Source organism: Schistocerca americana, chromosome 5 (assembly GCF_021461395.2).
Source record: "Schistocerca americana isolate TAMUIC-IGC-003095 chromosome 5, iqSchAmer2.1, whole genome shotgun sequence".
NCBI classification, from domain to species: Eukaryota; Metazoa; Arthropoda; class Insecta; order Orthoptera; family Acrididae; genus Schistocerca; species Schistocerca americana.
The window spans coordinates 546895958-546918006 of NC_060123.1; the positions used below are offsets into that span (position 1 = coordinate 546895958).

General features: G+C 38.7%; 1 protein-coding gene across 2 annotated transcripts in view; it reads left to right on the forward strand.

Annotated features, from left to right (window-relative positions):
* The window catches only part of LOC124615475 (venom dipeptidyl peptidase 4-like), a 193087-nt gene that overhangs the window by 115673 nt on the left and 55365 nt on the right, over positions 1-22049 (forward strand). For both annotated transcript variants that reach the window (XM_047143395.1, XM_047143396.1), the window contains exon 7: positions 13469-13683. In XM_047143395.1, coding sequence (XP_046999351.1) covers positions 13469-13683 — 215 coding nt within the window. The remainder of the gene's footprint in view (positions 1-13468; positions 13684-22049) is intronic.

Genomic DNA, 22049 nt, shown 5'->3' on the forward strand with positions numbered 1-22049 from the left:
CTTTGCCCTCTGTGACCCACTAACACTTTATCATGCACTACCTTCAGTGCTTCATCCCTCAGAGCTGTGGATACCCTAACACACAAGCCACACTTCACCATCCAACACTATAGTGCAATGTGCATAAGAAACTGTGACTGCATCCTAAATAACTGGCAGTCCAAGTCAGTAGTCTGCACATTTGCCACTCTGTAAGGGTTATGCCAACTGCTTGTATGACCCCAATCTCTCTGAATATTCTATGACCAGTTTTGTATACTACCGAATAATCAAATTCTCTTAAATTTTAATGGCTAATGTTTAATCTGCTCAAAGGCTCTTTCAGCCCAGCTGCCACTCTAATGCTACATAGTCTGTTATAACTTTGAATTTCCCACAATGGGCATAGGTAATGCCATATATGACACTCAACATTGAATAATAAAGTAAAAAGACAATCATTTGCCAGAAATTTGTTCATTTAAACTTAAAATAGGTTTGGAAACTACTGTGAGTATCTTCTACAGAAGTACATGATGTTGCCTAAAAATTATGAAAAAACAGACAATAATTTCTAGCTACCAATTATAATGTAAAATAAGTAAAATTTTTAACTGTAATGTAAAACAGTTACTTATTTAGTTACATTAAATAAAACAAGCTAAATGAATCATGAGCCAACCAGCACAAGTCACATTCAGTAATTATAGTTAAAATGTCCATTGAAAACATAAGGGTGAAATATGTATGGCTGTTGAACTTTTGTCGAACTAAAAATATAGAATCTAGTTACAGTGCTTACATCAACTGTTCAAGGGTATGCTTCATGTTGCAGACTGATACTGTAATAAAAAAGTTCAATTATGTAATATTTATCTTTTGCTGCAATGGTGTACTATTGTAACAAACAAATAATAATCTGTGTTGCTATCAATATAAGACAGCATAACAATGTAACAGAGGGACAGATAAATAAGAATTGGAAAATAAAAAAGTACCAAATAGATTTAAATGGACTGACTACTACATTTTTCCATAATACATAGGTATAAAAAATCTGTATTTCATCAAATAATAAATTACATGCTTCTCAGGTGAAGAATTATAGAGGAAATTAAAGCTCTAATATGATATTAAAGAATATTCAAACCAGTGCTCACTTTTAATAAAGTAGGCTATCAAAGAGTAATGCCTTCCAGTGCAAATAATGGAAAATATTATGACATCAACTATGAGTAAAACAATGCTTTTGAAGAGGTAGTAATGTTGACAAACAAGGTACCATGGCAAAATATTTATACCTTTGCAAGTAAAGGTTTGAAACCATTAAAGAAGCCTTGCAAAGTAACCACCTTTTGTGGCTACCAGAAATGGACACTCAAACTTAATGTTTCTTGAAGTTTGTAACTGAAGTGTGTATGTCTTTGGTGCAATTTATCTCCACCTGAAAGAGAAGCTTGGCATCTTTGTTATGTCAGTATCAATATGTTAGGTTAATCAAATCTAGTAAACAAATTGGCCTAAACATAAATGTGCTTAACAGTTTGTTTGTTTGCACAAAAAGATGATGTAACAGTGACCCTACAAAACCTGAGACAATACCAGTCATTCCATGGTTGTTGCCACTGATCGTTATATAAGATTAACTATGACTTCCTTCTTGCAGAAGAGAGTAGATCGTAGCTGAGTGCTCACTGCATTAGCTTTGCTACACCTCGCTTCCAGTTCTTTCACTATGTCACCATCCTGTGAGAATATGCATCCTAAGTACTTGAAACCGTAATCCGCATAAGCAGTCTTGCATATGCGGATGACAGTTGTGATGGCAGATTCAATTGAAAGTTTGCAAAGTAATATTTCAGAGCTAGATCAGAAATGTAAGGACTATGGTATGAAGATTAGCATCTCCAAAACAAAAGTAATGTCAGTGGGAAAGAAATATAAACGGATTGAGTGGCAAATAGGAGGAACAAAGTTAGAACAGGTGGATGGTTTCAAGTACTTAGGATGCATATTCTCACAGGATGGCGACATAGTGAAAGAACTGGAAGCGAGGTGTAGCAAAGCTAATGCAGTGAGCGCTCAGCTACGATCTACTCTCTTCTGCAAGAAGGAAGTCAGTATCAAGACTAAGTTATTTGTGCACCGTTTAATCTTTCGACCAACTTTGTTGTATGGGAGTGAAAGCTGGGTGGATTCAGGTTACCTTATCAACAAAGTTGAGGTTACAGATACGAAAGTAGCTAGGATGATTGCAGGTACTAGTAGATGGGAACAATGGCAGGAGGGTGTCCACAATGAGGAAATCAAAGAAAAACTGGGAATGAACTCTATAGATGTAGCAGTCAGGGTGAGCAGGCTTAGATGGTGGGGTCGTGTTACATGCATGGGAGAAGCAAGGTTACCCAAGAGACGCATGGGTTCAGCAGTAGAGGGTAGGAGGAGTCGGGGCAGACCACGGAGAAGGTACCTGGATTCGGTTAAGAATGATTTTGAAGTAATAGGTTTAACATCAGAAGAGGCACCAATGTTAGCACTGAACAGGGGATCATGGAGGAATTTTATAAGGGGGCTATGCTCCAGACTGAACGCTGAAAGGCATAATCAGTCTTAAATGATGATGATGATAATGATGATCAAAATATGAAAGCAGTCATTGTTTCAAACAGTAATTTTGAAGTTTAAATTTAAGCGTTGATTGGTATTCTAAAACAAGTCACATCATTTAGATTTACAATTTGTTAAAATCTTCCCAGAATAATAAATATGTCAAAACATCTGCAACCAGAGTTATAAAATATTTGCAAAATTGTTTTGAAATGAACAAATTAACCATAAATATATCAAAAACAAATTATATCCATTACAGGAAAACAAAGTCACACTCTGATCTGGATCTCAGAATACAAAATAAAGAAATTGTGAGAGTTGCTACCACAAAATTCTTAGGTATACATATAGATGAAAATTTAGACTGGAAATCCCACATTCTGTATCTCTCTCATAAGTTAAGCTCTGCTTGCTTGCATTACGTGTTATTAGCTTTGTATGTAGTAGGGAATGTAGCAGAACTGTTTACTTTGCTTATATACCTTCTGCTATTACCTATGGCCTCACCTTCTGGGGTCATAGTGAGAAAAATCTCAAAACCATCTTCACTTTACAAAAACGAGCTGTTAGAATAATTACCAACAGTTCAAGGCTAACTCCTCCAAAGCAATTATATTCTACCTCTACCGTGCTGTTAGAATAATTACCAACAGTTCAAGGCTAACTCCTCCAAAGTAATTATTTCAACAGCTAAATATTCTACCTCTACCGTGCCTCTATATACAAAAAAGTGTAATTAATATAAAAAGAAATATTGACAATTTCCACTCCAACTTGTATCTACATACTTACAACACAAGAACGGGCAACGACATTCATATTAAAAGAGTTAACAAGGCCTTGGCACAGAAACAAACAAACATACAAGGAAGTAGACTGTATAACAAACTACCGGTAAAGATCAAGAAATAAAAAATGTCTTCATTTAAAGAAGCAGTATTAAAATTTTTAATGACCAACTACTATTATAGTGTAAACGAATACCTGGAATAGCTTCATACAAAACAATTAGATTTATGTACTCTGTGCCAACAGTTATTTTTAACTTACTGTTGCTATGATCTAAATAAATAACACGTACAAAAGTGTTAGAAATATTATGTGTTATATCTAAATATCAACTGTGTATTCCATGTAAAAAGTCTTTCTCATACATTAATGTAATTAATCAAAGTTGTACATGCTATTTCAATGCGGCCTGATGTTGTGTAGTCTACTATGCACATTTGTATTTTGTCGAGTATTGTTCACCCTTTATGTGTGTGTGTGTGTGTGTGTGTGTGTGTGTGAGAGAGAGAGAGAGAGAGAGAGAGAGAGAGAGAGAGACTACTACTACTACTACTACTACTACTACTATTACTGTTATTGCCAAGTTATGCAAAATACCTTTTCACAACAATGTTTAATATAGAAATCTTAATAACTTTTTAAATACAAGTTTTATTTTAATATTACCATGGATCCTGCATGTTTACATTTACCTGAAAAATAATTACAATCAGGTTTCTATGTATGAACTTTGTAAGTAAAAGTTTAACATTTATTTACATTTGTTGTACTGATGTTTGGATTGTAGCTTTATTTCATTGCATTTTTATTATGTTTCATCAAAATTCTGTTCCAGGCATTCTAGTTACATCAATATATTGATTCTGTTACAGTAAGACTCTGTTTACAGTTGTAACTATTCATTTAAAAGGAGACCACATTTCCTTGCCAAGTATTTAAAAATATCTAATTCAAATATGTCTAGTTTTCATTCTTTGTTTTCTCTATGCAAGATCACAATTTCATCAGCTCTTTTTGGATTATCGCCCAATATTAGCAATTGTTCTGTCATTGTAGAACTATGCACATTGGTACCTTTTCTACCTAAAAGATGTTCTTTACATCTAATATTAAATGCCCTTCCAATGTCTAATGTAAAATCCTGGACATCCACTGCATGTCATTTTGTAAACACTTTAGCTGCATGAGGGGTCATTTGCAGTTTTAATCATGTGAATCAATTTTTTCTTTAGATGGTTATCAGTGGAGAATGTCACTTTGCAACTATATTTTTAACCAACAGTGATCTTATTCTATACAGTATATTGTGTTTTATACTGAAATGTACCTTTCATTTGCACTCTTTCCATTTCCACAGTTGCCTAAGGTGATACTGTGTCTCCATTTCTTATTTTATTCTCAAAAACTTTATCTGCTGTAGGTGGTTAATATTCATTACTTTAGGCCACAGCTTTAATTAAGTTCATCTCTTTTTCTATTTTTGTCTGTGGTTAAAGGTGTTTCTACTTCATGATTTATGGTTGAATGAAAAAAAAAAATCCAATTGGTGAGACTGAGAGTGCATTGAATCAAATAATATAATATGACCCATACTAGCCACTTTGCAAAATATATCAAAACTTATTTTGTTTCCTGCAATCACAAGTTTGGGATCAAAAGCATTTAGTTCACAATTTTCATTTTGTAGCTTGTTAGTACATTTAATTTTTCATAAAGTGGAGATGCTGAGTCATGATAGGCACAACAAAAAGAGCAACACAATTGTAGTTTTTGGCCATTAAGGCCTTTGTCAACAAAAGACACACATACACACACACACACACATGCATACATACACTCCCACAAACGCAACTCGCACACGTCTGTAGTCTCAGGCAACTGAAACCACACTTCGAGCAGCAGCACCAGTGCATGATGGGAGTGGCAACTGGGTGAGGGTAAGGAGGACGCTGGGGCAGGGAGGGTGGTGGATAGTATGGTGGGGGTGGCAGACAGTGAAGTGCTGCAGTTTGGACGGAGGGCTGGTGAGAAGGTGGGGGGGGGGGGGGGGGGGGGCGAGTAGTGGAAAGGAGAGAACTAAAAAGAAATTAAAAGACTGGGTGTTGCAGTGAAATGATGGCTGTGTAGTGCTGGAATGGGAACAGGGAGGGGGCTGGATGGGTGAGGCCAGTGACTAATGAAGGTTGAGGCCAGGAGGGTTACAGCAACGTAGGATGTATTGCAGGTAAAGTTCCCACCTGCACAATTCGGAAAAGCTTGTGTTGGTGGGAAGGATCCATATGGCACAGGCTGTGAAGCAGACAGTGGTTACAGCTTAGCTTGTAAATCACATGACTGGTTTCACAGGTAGCCCTGCCTTTGATGGGATAGGTGATGTTAATACCGGACTTGAGTAGGTGGTGGTAGGAGGATATATGGGACAGGTCTTGCATGAAGGTCCATTGCAATGGTAAGAGCCATGAGGTAAGGGATTGGGAGCAGGGGTTGTGTAAGGATGGACGAGTATATTGTGTAGGTTTGGTGGATGGCAGAATACCGCTGTAGGAGGAATGGGAAGGATAGTAGGCAGGACATTTCTCATTTTAGGGCATGACGAGCCTCTCATTTCCTAATCTAATTCCTGCAGCATGACCCGATTTAATTCGACTACATTCCATTATCCTCGTTTTGCTTCTGTTGATGTTCATCTTATATTCTCCTTTCAAGGCACTGTCCATTCCGTTCAGCTGCTCTTCCAGGTCCTTTGCTGTCTCTGACAGAATTACAATGTCATCGGTGAACCTCAAAGTTTTTATTTCTTCTCCATGGATTTTAATTCCTACTCCGAATTTTTCTTTTGTTTCCTTTACTGCTTGCTCAATACACAGATTGAATAACATCAGGGATAGGCTACAACCCTGTCTCACTCCCTTACCAACCACTGCTTCCCTTTCCTGCCCCTCGACTCTTATAACTGCCATCTGGTTTCTGTACAAATTGTAAATAGCCTTTCACTCCCTGTATTTTACCCCTGTCACCTTCAGAATTTAAAAGAGAGTATTCCCGTCAACATTGTCAAAAGCTTTCTCTAAGTCTACAAATTCTAGAAATGTAGGTTTGCCTTTCTTTAATCTATTTTCGAAGATAAGTCGTAGAGTCAGTATTGCCTCATGTGTTCCAACATTTCTATGGAATCCTAACTGATAACTGATCTTCCCTGAGGTCGGCTTCTACCAGTTTTTCCATTTGTCTGTAAAGAATTCGTGTTAGTATTTTGCAGCCGTGGCTTATTAAACTGATAGTTCGGTAATTTTCACATCTGTCAACACCTGCTTTCTTTGGGATTGAAATTATTATATTCTTCTTGAAGTCTGAGGGTATTTCGCCTGTCTCATACATCTTGCTCACTAGATGGTAGAGTTTTGTTAGGCCTGGCTCTCCCAAGGCTGTCAGTAGTTCTAATGGAATGTTGTCTGCTCCTGGGGCCTTGTTTCGACTTAGGTCTTTCAGTGCTCTCTCTTCATAGAACATATGAAATGGGTTTGTTTCTCAGTATAAGAACTCAAAGTCAGTGTTTACCACTAACAGCTGAAAAGTTTAAAATTTAAATTTTGTCATAGCCCCTAAAACCAAATTCTTGAAGAAACTCTGCCAAAACTTAGCAATAAACATACCTCATCAATACTTGTGGCTGGGAAGGATGCAACTGTGTCCACAAAACAAAAGGCATGTATGGCTGATTACTGGTTGAGTTCTGTGATCTGATATGAAATTGATGGATATGATACCAGAACAAACATGTACAGTTTTCTTGTTTTTCATTTTCACTGAAGATTCATTTTTGATCTTTATCAAGAGTACAGATATAGCATTTTCTGCACTGAACTTTCTGCATCCAATTCACAAAATGCATCTGTTTCTGTCTCACTTGGCTCTGAATACACAATAATAAACTTGTTTCCATTGTTCCCCTAGCTTATATAAAGAGATTTTTAGTGTCAAATGTTTGAATCAAATGACATTACTTGTGCTCTGCAGTTGTTCATACCTTTGTTCTCCTATTTTCAGCAAATGTATACTGCAGGTAGTGGACACAGACAGTAATGAAATTCAGTACAAAAACTAACTGATCTTATGTACACATGTAGCTGTGTTCCCTGCAGTATACTGGAAAATCATATTATTAGATTGCAGTAAAAGATTCTTAATCATAAACTAGCCATAAATTTTTCTAGAGATCTTGAAATTTCAGATAAATCATGTTGGAATGTATGTGATATAGTGTAGTGAACAAAGGAAAATAATTCCAACTGGTGAAACACAATTGCTCAGTTACAAACTGAGGAAAAAAATAAAAGTTTATGAGAACATAAAATCACAAACCAAGGGCAGAAAGAAATATTATTCTATGGGGCCCTTGCACTTTTGTATATACTGATACTGAAAGCTACAAACATATCTAACACAGAATAATGAATCAAATAAATTTAAGGAAATTTAAAGATGTGTCCAATGAAATTATAGTTTCACTATTTAATTGAAATTCTTGAAACATAAGCAACTGTTATTACTCTTATCCTCAATTTGTGTAGTGAAATGTTTATAGAGCATAAGAAATACTTGCAAATCATCTGTAACTGTTTAGGAATAGATAAATAACAGTAATAACTCACAATACATATTTTTTCTACAACATTCTGTAGTTTTCACATGTTTCCTATGGTTTCAGTGATTTGTTGAAATATATGTGTGTGCACATGTACATGTAATCCTGATTGATATACAGATAATAAAAAGTGAAAAACCTTTAATGGCAAAATGATAGTAAAAAGGCCACTCTTAGGAAAGAACCATATTTGAAAATGCTGCCTTACGATGATCCAATATATTTGCAGTATGTAAGATATTGATTAGTTATTTACCAAACAGTGTTTCTGAACATAAGCCTTATTGATTGCAAATAGTCAAAAACAATAAATACAACTGATTTGAGATAAAATAGCAGTAATAACAGAAAATAAAGAGCTTTTATTCTCCATAATAAGATATTTAGCAGCTGACGTCCTCAATTATTACAACAAAATGAAAACCATAAGAGGGGACACTCCAAAGTAATCACACAAACACCTCTTTTTGTACTATCTGCCTTCGTTGGAATTAAAGAGAAAATCTGTAAAATATTAGAAGTTTGGAGATTTTAACACATTGGAGCCTAATGGGTCAGCAATCCAGTTAATACCCAGATCCTAAGGAAATTTGCTACAATTTACAATTTTTTAATAAATTTACTAATCCACATACCTCTTTAGGCAGTATATCAGCTTAACCTTCCATCCTTTCTCTGTATGAATATGTATACATTTAGCACAAATAAATTATACAGGGATTTGTAGATATTACTCTAAAGATAGCGTTTTTCAGCATTTTTATTTTTCCCCAAAGTGGACAAAATTTTCATAAGTCATAGGGAATGGTAGGCTATTGATTTAAAATCACTAGTCAGCAGGAAACACTAAATGCTTCATTTACAGGTAAAGTGTTTTATTGTGAAAAGTTTGTTCCTCATTTTTAAAAATTAGAGAACTTCACTCAAATATGAAATCTTTCCAAACACTCAGGAATAAAGGCCTGTGTTATATGGCCTACAATAGTATCTGGACTCTTTCCTCACTACCTTTCCTGCAGCTTTCCCTTGTTCACAACAGACCTTGCATTTTCTAGCTGGGTTTGTTTTCTTTTCTGTTGGTAGTAGTTTCTTAGGAAAATGATGTTTATTTTTATTTTTTTATTTATTTATTATCATCCCAATGATCACATTTGTGATATAGGATTTGTCAGGGTACATTTTAACAACTATATAATATCTTTACAAAATTTGTATCTGTGCTGAATTCATATTAATCTATCTTATGTTTAATACAATATACAACTAATAAGTGTTTTTAAAACATAATTTCTTATGCACTAATGTAATTTCATTTGTCACATTAACTTAAACATATATTGTTATACAGTTGCGCAGAGATATTCACTTATGCTGTAATAACATTTGTCAAGCATGTGGTTCTTTATAACATTTTTAAATTTATCCTCATTTTCCAGCTCTTTGATATGTTTTGGTAGTGCATTAAAAAGTTTGATGCCTTGATTACATACATGTTTCTGGCTTCGGGTCCTTGTTACAGCTTGTATGTGGAGATCTTTACATTGCTGTGTATCGTAATTATGGAAGTCTGTATTGGTTTTCATTTTGTCCTGATTTCTTTTGATCACCAACAGATGTTTCAGAATGTATAATGATGGAATTGTTAAAATTTTCAATGCTTTAAAAAGGGGCCTACAATGTGTTTGAGGTGGGCTGTAGGTCATTATCCGAATAGCATGTTTTTGTAATTTGAAAATCTCATTTAGACAGCAATTTGTTTTTCCCCAGAATACTATCCCATAGGATGCAATGGACTGAAAATAGCCAAAATATACTAATCTGGTACAGTCATTACTACAAACTCTTGAAATTATTCTAAGCATAAAACATTATGAATTTAGTTTTAGTGCTAAGCTCACCACATGGTCCTTCCAATTAATCTGCTCATCAATGTGCATACCCAGGAATTTTGCACACTGTACTCTTTCTAGTTGTTTGCCCTCCATGGTGGGATTTAGGTCATCCTGTTCACTTATTTTTCCATATTGCACATAATTAGTTTTTTTTTGCATTCAGTGTTAGCTTGTTAGCACTAAACCATTTTTGTATATTTTGTAGGACATGGTCTACAGTACTGTGCAATGACTGCTTCATATCACTAACTATTAAACTAGTATCATCAGCAAATAACATGATTCTAGCTTTTCTCTCTGACGTCTGAATATCATTAATGTAAATGAGGAACAGCAAGGAGTCTAATACACTTACTTGGGGTACTCCTACTGTGACCTCCCTTGGATCTGATCTTAGTTTAATTTTTTTATTAATATTTAGTGTTGTAATTTCAACCACCTGCATCCTCTTTTCTAGATAAGACTCAAACCACTTTTTTACCGGTCCTCTGATACCTATAGCTTCAAGCTTTTTCAAAAGTATGCTGTGGTCAACAGTGTCAAAGGCTTTTGACAAATCTAGATTTATCCCAACTACACTTTTTCCCTCTTCCAATTTAGTGATTATTTCTTTTGTGTATTCTAGTACAGCTGTTTCGGTACTTCTCCCAGCTTGAAATCCATGCTGATTACTGTTTATCAGATTGTGCATATTAAGATAATGTGTGACTCTATATTTCATTAGTATCTCTAAAACTTTAGAGAAAGTTGGGAGGAGTGAGACAGGTCTGTAGTTTTCTATTTTAAGTTTATCACCCTTTTTCAACAGGGGAATGACTTTTTCAGTTTTTGTGGAAATACGCCCTCAGCCATTGACAAGTTTGCTATGTGTGCCAATGGTTTCGCTATCTGATTAGCTGTTTTCTTTACTAATATTATTGGCACCTCATCTACTCCAGCTGACATCTTTGCTGTGAGTCTGTTTGCATTTGTAACTCCAGATGCTGAATGTGAGTCTTTATTTAGTTCCACTCATCCTTTTTGAACCAATTGCTTTGCTAATTTACAAATAAAATATGCTATGCACACTTTTTTGATATTTTTATACTGTCAATAATGTTGGCATTCACAACTACCCTCACAAAAATATGGAAGAAAACCTTTTTCCACCATTTTACAGTCTTCCGCTGGAAGGGATAGGCAAACCTATCCTGTTCTTCATCACAGTTCCAACTCTCAATGTATTTCTTTCCCATACTTCTTCAAAGACTGCAGGACTTGTATAGAATCTATCCATGTATACCACATGTCATTTTCCCAAGTAAGAAGAACATAGCCTCAGCAGCAGGGATTTGACAGAATTGTCACCATTTCCTTTTCCTCCAGTATAAACTTCAGCATTGCACATGTAACCTGTTTGAGCATCACTTACAACATACAGTTTTATCCCATATTTCTCTGGTTTGTCTTTCAAATAAACACAGAATCCAGTTCTTCCTCAAAAAGGACATATTGCTTCATCCACAGTCCGATTTCATGATGGATAAAAGACTTTACTGCATTTTTCTGTGAAAAAGTCCCAAATAGGTCTTATTTTATGCAGAGGGTCATGACCTGGTTCTTGTTGAGATATCCATAGAGCATTATTGATCACAGGCAGCATCCTGAATATGGCAAAACATCTGTCTTGTGACATTAGCTGAGAAGCAAATGATGAAGCAAGCACAAGGCCTTCAGACAAATAATCCCTAAGTTTAGGTTTCTTTACAACACACATAAGCAAAATGATTGCAAAAAATTGATATACATCATGTATCCTCACTGCTCTGCATTTCTTCCATGAAGATTTTCGTTTGACTCTGTTTTGATGGCAAAGTTCAGAAACAGTATCAGTACCATATATATTTATCTCTGACTTTACTTTTAGAAACATGTTGTGATCAAAAAATTGCAACAAACAGTCTAATTCTGTTGATAATGTATCGACAGGAACCTGAATTCCACTCATTTCTTCAAACAGAGGTAATTCAGGGAGTGCATCAAAATGACACCATTCATTATGAAGGGGAGGCTGTTGAACTGAATGACAAACCGACTAATAGAAACTTGTGCATTAGCTACTTCATACTCACTACCATCATTTTTATCAGCAGCCCAAGTTACACTCTCCAGCTCACTTCAGTCATCATCGGCTTCTGAAACATCACCTATGTTGTCTGAAAGATCGTCAAGTTCTGCACCATTGTTCAAGAGTTCTTCAATCTCTAAGTTTGACAAGCAATGTCTGTTAGCCATATTCACTATTTATATGTTTTTAAACATGGGAAGGATGCACACAATAGCACAACACAGCACCCGACATAGAACAAAACAACCTTTAACAATACTCCGAGCATGTGCGCAGTTCACGTCACACTGCTACCATTCACAAGAGATTGGCATGTGCTAGCCATCAACAATGCACTTACAACAAGCCACCGAGCGCGGTGGTGCAGTGGTTAGCACACTGGACTTGCATTCGGGAGGACGACGGTTCAATCCCGTCTCCAGCCATCCTGATTTAGGTTTTCCGTGATTTCCCTAAATCGTTTCAGGCAAATGCTGGGATGGTTCCTTTGAAAGGGCACGGCCGATTTCCTTCCCAATCCTTCCCTAACCCGAGCTTGCGCTCTGTCTCTAATGACCTCGTTGTCGATGGGACGTTAAACGCTAACCACCACCACCACCACCACAACAAGCCAAACAATTAGTATTGTCACTTACAAATCTAAAACATGTGTTTAAATCACAAATAAATAAGTTGCAAGTGATGAACGTATGACATACGTCTGTCGGATTTTACAGATAAAACATAGTGAGCATATCTAGTACGTCTGTCAGCTCCAATGTGTTAAGAAACATGCATATTAATTCTGCAGTGACCCTCATTTCCTTCTTGTTAGAGTCTTAACAAGCTTGTACTCTGCACCAAGATATATTTTTGGATTTAGGCAGTATATTATGTCAATAGTATTGCAAGTTATGTAAAAGTTTATTAGGACATTTTTTCCAGTCTTACTGCCATGTGAACTTTATCTTCCACTGATTTCAATACACCTACATTACAGTTTCTTCTTTCTCCCCTTGCCTATTTAGTCAATATTTTAAAGCATGATTTATAGGTAATAAGTTACATGAACTCCTCTCTATGCAATGTGTTTGTTATTGTATTATCGGTGATTGACTACAGGTTGGCATATTGTCATCTGCTGTGAGACAGAAAACAGTATTTTACAGTTTAATATCTTTTGTTCCACAAACAAAATTGTCTCTTTGTTTATGACAAGTTAAATGAATAACTGGAAGTTTTATGACAATTGTTTTATCTAGGATATGTTCTCAGACTGTCAGTAGACCAGAAGCAGCGGAGCTATGCAGCAGTTGAAGACATTTTCTGTCAGTTTTAAACATTTCTAATGCTTTACTTCATGCCTTATTAAGAAAGTTTTATAATTAAATCTACATTTAGTAGTAGAAAATCACTTCTCTGAAGGCAAAAATTCAATTTTGACTAATGACATTGTCTCTTTGACAGAATTACCATTTCACTGAGGAACAGGAATGGGGCACCAGACAGCCATTTATTGCAACTAGTGGCATGGATACCAAAGAGCAGTGGTCTGGTTTATGTGTACCAGAACAACATATATTATAGGCCAGCAGTACCTGCAATTGACGTGGAAATTGAATTAACAAATACTGGCATACCTGGCCAAATATACAATGGAGTCACAGATTTCTCCTACTATGGTAACAATGCTGTTACCATTTCTTCTAGTTATAAATAGCTGTAAGTGAGCATGGCTAATAATGGTAAAGGTTGTGATTTTCTCCACTATGTGTCTGTTGACTTCTTGCATTATGACTTGCACCTGAAATACAATTTTGTCCTGACCATTATGGCATAAGGTCATCAGACTTCTTTTCTACGGCAGTCTTGAATAGTGCTGGGATTCAGATTCTTCAACATAATATTGATTCTCACAAACAAATAAGAAGAGTTTCTTCAACATCATCTCCATTTATTCTTCTATGATATTACAGAAAATTCTTCATTACAAGGCTAATAAGATGCAAAACATTAAGTATTTTATCTTGTCCAGATTTTAAATAACAGTGATACAAATAAAAATTGTACAAACTTTAACTGTTTTTTCGAGGATCTCTGACAGTACTGTTACACTGAGAGCATTTAATTTGGGCTTCTCTTGATACTGCAATCTGGGATGAGAGTGCTCAGAGTGCACAGGCACTTCATGTCATAGATTTACTGTGATTGCTGCCTTACCTTGGAGATGTGGGATATCTCTCTGTACATTCATCACTTGCAAAAATACATAACAAAACTCCAAAACAATTGTGCCCTTCCAAATATTAGATCATTATATCATTTATAGTTCACAAACATTGTCCACTGGCCAAGCAGATGCAGGGTTAAACCTTGAAGTGGGAACGTTTAAGTATCACCATTTACATGTCAGTCGTGAAGTTACCATAGCTGACTTTACTGTTGCACCCCTGCACTTTGTTCAGGATATAGCCTATGGTGACACTGTGGTAAAGGGAATTGGCAAAAATGTATTCATTCTGACAAATGAGTGAATGAACAAATGACAAAAATTAAATCATATCACAATGTTCATTAACCAGTAATCATGGTAATTCTCTCTGCATAACAGTTCCACTCAAACATCAACTCCAGAGAGTGTAGACTCCTTGGTGATGAGCATGTCATCTGATTGTGTGAGCAGAGGAAAACAGTGGATGCATGTCTGGAATGAAACGAAACTTTTTCTTGCAATTGCGAGGCACTGTGTGTTTTACAGACACAACGAAGTGAAGGCGGTAATGAATGGAAAATGCCCAACAGACTTCCAATGTGTCTGTGGAAAGTTCTCATTAAACTCGACCCATGTGGTCTGCAGATTGAAGTAATAGATTCTCAAAAAATGCATCTGTACTCTACAATGGCTCAGTTTGCACTGCCCTCACTACTTTTTTGCTGATCTGCACCCATACGTGCCACACTTTGCCAGAATTTTGCCTATCATCAGATATGCACACCAACGGACATCTGATGCAGCTACCTTGGCCTGGCCATGAGTGGCTCTGTCCATTCACACATTTTTGTGGCACAGCTGACACACAGATCCTCTCTTGAAGAGTGGACTCAAAAGCTGCGAGAAACTGTAGGCATCCAGCTTGTGTGACAGATGTTTGGGTTTTGCATGCTTTGTTGTGATGTTGGTGTTAGTGCGATGTAAGTGGGTCAGTCAGTGGCGATAGGGTAGTGGCACACGACATCAGCATATGGGTGCATGGTGGGTGTGACCTTGTGCAGCTGGCTAGTGTCAGTAGTGGCAGGAGCTCTGTCTGTGAGATACATGAAAAACTGTCATCTCAAAATAAAAAAAAAAAAGCTGATAATAAAAGGTTACAAAATAAAGTGTTCAAGAGTTTCACTGTTCGAAGCTCACAGGCATACTCGGTCATGGGAGCATGGTGCAAGATTCAGTCTGGACTCAATGTTCCAGCACAACAGAAGTACAGAGATCACACAAAGTGTCTATACTCACGTGAGTATGGTGTCATCACATGAATGCAGTTCACCAAATTGTGATGGACAAGCCTGACAGTGCAGAGGGAGATGTCTAGATCACAGACACAGAAACAGAAACCCAGTGCAGAAGTTAATTCGACCTCAATGCCCGATGACGGAGAGGCACTGGGACACGAATGTGAGTCTCGGAGTTGCAACAGACAAGCTGCTGGTTACACGGAAGATGGTTTCCAGAACTCAACTGGAGACAATGTACTGATGACATGGCCACTGGAGACAGGATGTCTACAGCAGGTGACAGACAGCTGGGGCATTGTTATGATGCAGCACAGGCATTTGAAATGGTGCAGCGCCCAGAGTGCATGATGTAGTCTGTTGTTGGCTGTGGTGGGGCTGACCTGGGTGTTTGTGGAGAGCATGGCCTTGGCAGCTGTGCATGCTGGCTGGTCAAGATGGGGTGGACTTGTGGCACATGTGGTGGTGTAATGACAGCTGATGGTGTGCATGCCACATTGGCAGCCGTAGATGAGGGCTCTGTCTGACTGGTGATGGAGGAAGTGTCATCTCTCAACAAGTCTTCTGCTGTGTCAAAGAAGTGAATGGTGGCAGGAGTGGTCAAGATGAAAGCCAATTTGACTCAGTTGGTTGACACTTTGATCGGTTTAACATTGCATGTGATGACAAGCATTCTCTGGCTGTGGTTGATGACATGGTGTGGACCCAAGTACAGCCACCGAAGGTGGTGGCTGTACTATGTCTGTACACAGCATGACACATATACAGTGCTGTAGATTAGCATGTATGAACACTTTGGAGGTGCCATGCCACATCACTGCGTGTGGTCTGAGGTGGGCCATGTTAACACACAGACATTCTGTCAGTGGAGGGTCAATGCATCACACAGTGATGGTACCTCCTCCAAAAATCACCAGGGTTGGCGAGAGATTGTCTGTACACATGGTTGGCAGATGAAGCACCAATGTCTCCTTATGGTGTTACTCACAGGCCATGCAGCACCAACAGGAATGCATCCATCCAGGCAGCATCATGCCAAGTTAGGGCAGCTTTTAGTGTTCGATGGAGCTGCACAACCATGTTGTTAGATGCTGGATGGTAGCTGGTAGTTCTATGTAACTGCACACCACACAGTCAGGTGACGTGTGAACAGTGCACAATCATTCAGGGGCCACGATCTGTTGTGATGTGACTGGGGCAGCCAAAGAGTGCCATCCAGTTGTCAATTAAGGCTTTGGTGATGATCTTGGTGGTGATGTCTGCTAAGGGCTTTGCCTCCAGCATGCATGTGAAGTGGTCTACCATCATCAGCATATAACACTTGGCTTGGGATAGAGGGAGCAGGCCCTCAATGTCAAAGTTGACATTTGCAAAACAGATTGTCACATCGAGAAAGGTGCCAATGGGTGTGCCTCCCAACTTTGGCATGCACTGCAGGTGCATGCCCATTGACGGCAGTCTTTTCACAGTCCTGACCAGATGAAATGTGAGGCCATGAGTGACATAGTGGTGTTGATGCTGGGGTGTGATAGTCCGTGGACATGGTTGAAAGCATTGTGCTTGAGTATCTGTGGGAGAAATGGGCGGTGTGTGCCTGTTAGAATGTCACACCAAATTTTAGGGGTGCAGCTGGGAATGGGCACTATCTCGAGCTGTAGGCTACTGGAGGTGTCATGGCAGAGGCTGTCTGGTTGTTTGTCATTCTCCTCTTCTTGGGCAGCATCCTTGAAGTTCACAGGAGAAGTGATAATGGCACAAGTGCAGGACAAGCAATCAGAGATGATGTTGTCAATCCAGAAATATGGCATATATCCATGGAGAACTGCAACACATACTCCAGCTGCCAGAACTGACATGGTGTACACTTGATGTTATTGTTTCAAAATGCATTATTTAGGGGCTTGTGAAAATTACGAATGGATGAGCTTCTACCAATGGGCAGAAGTGTTTTACTGCCTTTACCACTGCAAGCAAGTCATGATCGTAAGCACTCCATGTGCACTGAGACTCCGAAAGCTTCCGCAGGAAGGAACCGAGTCACTGCCAGCTGCCACTGACATGTTGTTGAAGCAGTGCACCTATGGCTAACTGGCTTGCATCCAGTTCAGCATCATGCACCAGTGAGTGAGCATCTTCACTTATGGGAGGCTTCATTTGGACTTAATAAAGCTGCTCTCCAGTGCAACCATCCAGTTAACAGGGGCCCTTTGCTTCGAGGTAGGGAAATATAGTACCAGTTAGGGGTTCCAGCACTGTGATGGCGGTAGCAAATGGCCCCAATAAAAATTTATCATGCCAATGTAGCAGCATAATGTCTTTGTGCATCTGTGGATGCAGCATGCTCAAGATTGGCTGTACCTTGCCTGGTAGTGGTATGGGTCTGCTAGGGGTGATTAAATGCCCTAGAAATTCAATTTCCATGACCCTGAATATACTATATGAGGGGTTAATGATGATGCGGGCCTTGCTCAGATGCCAAGAGATGATCATTAGATGGTGACGGCGGAGTTTGGGTGACTTCAAATAGGCGAGAATGTCGTTAAGGTACATGAAACACCATTGTAAGCCTCATAAGATGACATCTAGGAAAGGCTGCCAGTTGTGGGTGGCATTTGGAAGGCTAAACATCATGTATATGTTTCCAAAATGCCCTAAGCGCATGACAATTGCTGTTTTCTGAATGTCTTCAAGTGCCACAGGGATCTGCATGAACACCTTTAAGCAGTCAGGTTTGCTAAATATAACTGAACCCATCAACGCATGACTAAAATCCTGCAGATGTTGTACTGGATATCGATCAACATTTAATGCACGATAGTCCCCACATGGGTGCCATAAGTTATCTTCTTTGGTACTAAGTGTAGGGCAGATCACCATGGGCTGCATGATGGTTGAACAATGCACTGTTGCAACATGACCTCAAAGTCAGCCTTTGTTACAGCGAGTTACTCGGGCACAAGACAACATGGATGGCATGAGGTGAACAAGCTAATAAAGACTACGGAAATTCCTATAATACCTCACCCTCTCCCTTCATACTGTATGCATGAAATAAACATAAGATTAATCTACATGAAAGTGATATATGGATTAAAGGTAAAGGTAGGGCTGAATATATGAAATTTAATGGTGATTGCACAATTTATTACCATAAATAAAGAAAAGACACTACACATGTAGTCACAATGAAGTGGACTGTCAAAGGTTTGAAATCCCTCTGTTCCCCAGTTGGGTGATTGAGCTCTGTTCAGTATGTCTGCGTGCGGTCCAAGGGCCTTCACTGGTTTAACACTAAGAAGGCGGACAGCCATCACTGACCCATTATTTTCAGATTTGTTGTCGAACTGATAAGTAGCATGTTTGCAATGCTGGCTAATAAGTCATAGAGGCCCAAGAAATCTGCACCCAGGATTGGTTAATTCACATCAGCCACAGTAAATGTCCAAGGAAATGTGTGGCACAGTCCATGGTCCAAAGTTCAGTGACGTGTGCCATACATTATAATTATTGAACTTTTTGCCACCATAAGAGACAGTGCCTTACCCTTCCAGTGGTCTCTTAGCATAGATCAGAGGAAGAAAGACAGATCAGAAACCATATTGACAAGCTACTTCACACTGCCAGCCCATTCCATCATGAAGAGACACCTGGATATCGCTCTGTACCTGGGTGCTCCTAGGCCCAGTTGCAGCTGGCATCTGGGTGCAAGCAGGGAGACAAATACTTTGTCACTTCGTTGCTGAAGGGGGAATGATATCAGCAGAACCTGCCTCTGTCCGTGAGAGTGCCAACTGGTTGGCCGAGTGCTGCCACCTGTGTGGCCAAGTCCTGAACTATGTGGGGCAGGTTGGAATCTATACTGGTGGCTGCAGGAGATGCAAGATACTGCAGAGTCAAATTTGCCGGTGCAGCTGTGGCATTGTCACCGCTGCAGCAGTGGTATTGGGCACCATTGCCAATGCATCGTGCTCCCAATCAGCCAAGTCTGCAATGGAACGCATTATGTTTGTTTGTGTGGCAATAACTGCTTGCACTTGTGCTGGAAGGCTGCACATCCAGATAGCACACAACAGTGATTCTGGAACCACGTCGGGCCGTGTGAGGTTCTACAGATGATGCAACAACTGAGATGGCCTCCTGTCACCACACTCCTCTTTGTGCAGCAACTGATGCACCAATTGCTCCTGTGATAGTGAAATTCAGCAGATTAACTCCTCTTTTGGCCACTTATATGAAGACTGCATTGGCAGGGCAATGATTATGTCCCATGCCTCGGCCATGTACTCTTGATGTAGCTGGCTCACAGCATGTCCGAATTTGGCGAGGTTGCAGGTGATGTTGTTGCTCTGGAAAATCGCCTTCACTTTGCTGAACCACACAACTGGTTCATGAGATTAAAATGGTGGCAGCCTAACCAACACATGTCCTGTGCTTGCTACTGCTCCCATAAGAGTGGGAGCTGTTAATGTGGCTGAGCCTTGTGCAGCCTTTCCTCAGATAGCTCAGGGAGGACAGAGACCATGCAAGTGGAGAGTAGCTGTAGCCTCACTCTCCAGTCTCTGATTGCATGCTAGCAGCTTATCAATTGTCCGCTGACTTTTGTCTACGGTCTGTTGTCTTTTACAGTTCTTCCAAAGTCATCATCTTGCTTTAACACCTAGTTCACAATGGTTTATTCCAAACTCATTCTTTGCTTTAAGTCAAACAATGGAAAATCCAGGATGTAATGTAACAATATTATGAGATGGAAAGTTGCTACTCACAACACAGCAGAGATGCTGAGTTGCAGATAGGCTCAACAAAAAGTAAGTGTAAGTGTTAGATTACTAACAGTGATGAAAGTTCATCACCATCACCAAGCCCAGCGATCATGTCGGAGCTACCAGTCAAGTGTGAACATGTAGGTATCGCCAATTACCTGTCAGTCGCACAGTGAGCAGACTTTACTGTCACACCCATGCACTTTGTTCAGGATATAGGCTATGGTGATGATGTGGCAACAGGAATTGATAAGTACAATTGGCAACAATGTATTTATTCTGTCAAATGAGTGAGTGAACAAGTGATAAAAATGAAATCAGGTCACAATGTCCATTAACCAGCAACCATGATAAATGTATCTGCATAACAGTTCCACTCAAACATCTATCCCAGAGGCTGTACACTCCTTGGTCATGAGCACAATGTTCGACTGTGTGAGTGCATGAGAACAGAGGACACGTGTCCAGAAAGAAACTAACCTTCTTTTCATAATCACGGGGCAACATGTATTTCATGGATGCAACAAAGCAAAGGTGGAAATGAATGGAAAGCACCAAACAAACTTCCATATGTGTCTTTGGGGAGCTTGCATTAAGCTTGTCCCACATGGTCCATGGATTGAAGTTACAGATTCTTGAAAAATGCATCTTTCCTGTATAGTGGTTCAGTTTGCACTGCCCCCCCCCTTTTTTTTTTTCGGCTGACTCATGCCTGTGCACACCACACATTGCCAGAAGTTTGCCTATCAACAGGTATGCATATATGCACACCAATGGATATCTAAGACAGCTAACTTGGGCTGGCCACAAGTTCACGAATTTTTTGCAGCAATGCTGCCACAACCTCAATCTACTGAACTGTTTTCATGTAACCTTTAAAAACTCACATATTCTTCATGGCATTATAATTATGAACAACACTTTTGACTTTTATGATAAACTGAGAAAATGCTTTTCAGAATTTTGCAATGGCATTACAAGTAAAAGATAACGTCTCCCCATTACTAGGTAAGCTGATAACAATAATTTCAGTTTATTGATCAAATTAATATGTTCTAAGTAATTTTCAGACAATTCATTTAGTATTATTTCACAGGATGTCTTGTCAAATGTACTACTTATAAAGCTGCAATCTTCCCAACCAATTTTTGGATGACTAAAGTCTCACCCAAATGACAGTACAATTGGGAAATGCTTGTATTAAAAATCTGAGATTTTTTCTAAAGTTTTCAGTTATGTCTGGAAATAAGTCTAGTAGTCTATTGAATGATCCAATTATAAGTTCATGTTTGCCGTTTATACTGTTTCTTGCCCAAATATTGTCACATATTTCATGTGTTAGTCACTGCAAGTGGATGTGTGTGTGCTGCACTTCGTATTTCATGTTGTTTATTTGAGGTATACTGAGGCAAAGTGTTCATCTTTGGCACACTAGTGTAAAAGATGACAAAAAATCTGATAAGTGCAAAATTCATGCGATTTGCATGTTTGATCTGCAAGTTTATTTACCTGTATTTATGTATAAAGTCAACTTACCGTATTTCTTTTTCCTCAGAGTAAAATTGTGTGTCAGATAAAATTGTTTCAAAAACTTAGATCCAAAGACTCCATGTAAAATTTAAACACATTTTTCATCTTGATTTTAGCAATACTCTCGCAGGTATAGTGATATATTGTGTAGTACGGGGTGGGGCAAATGAAAGTGGCCCAGAGAATAGAGTTCCAGGGTGCAAAGAAACACAGCAGTGGAAAGGAAATACAGTACTAACCTGACTCATAGC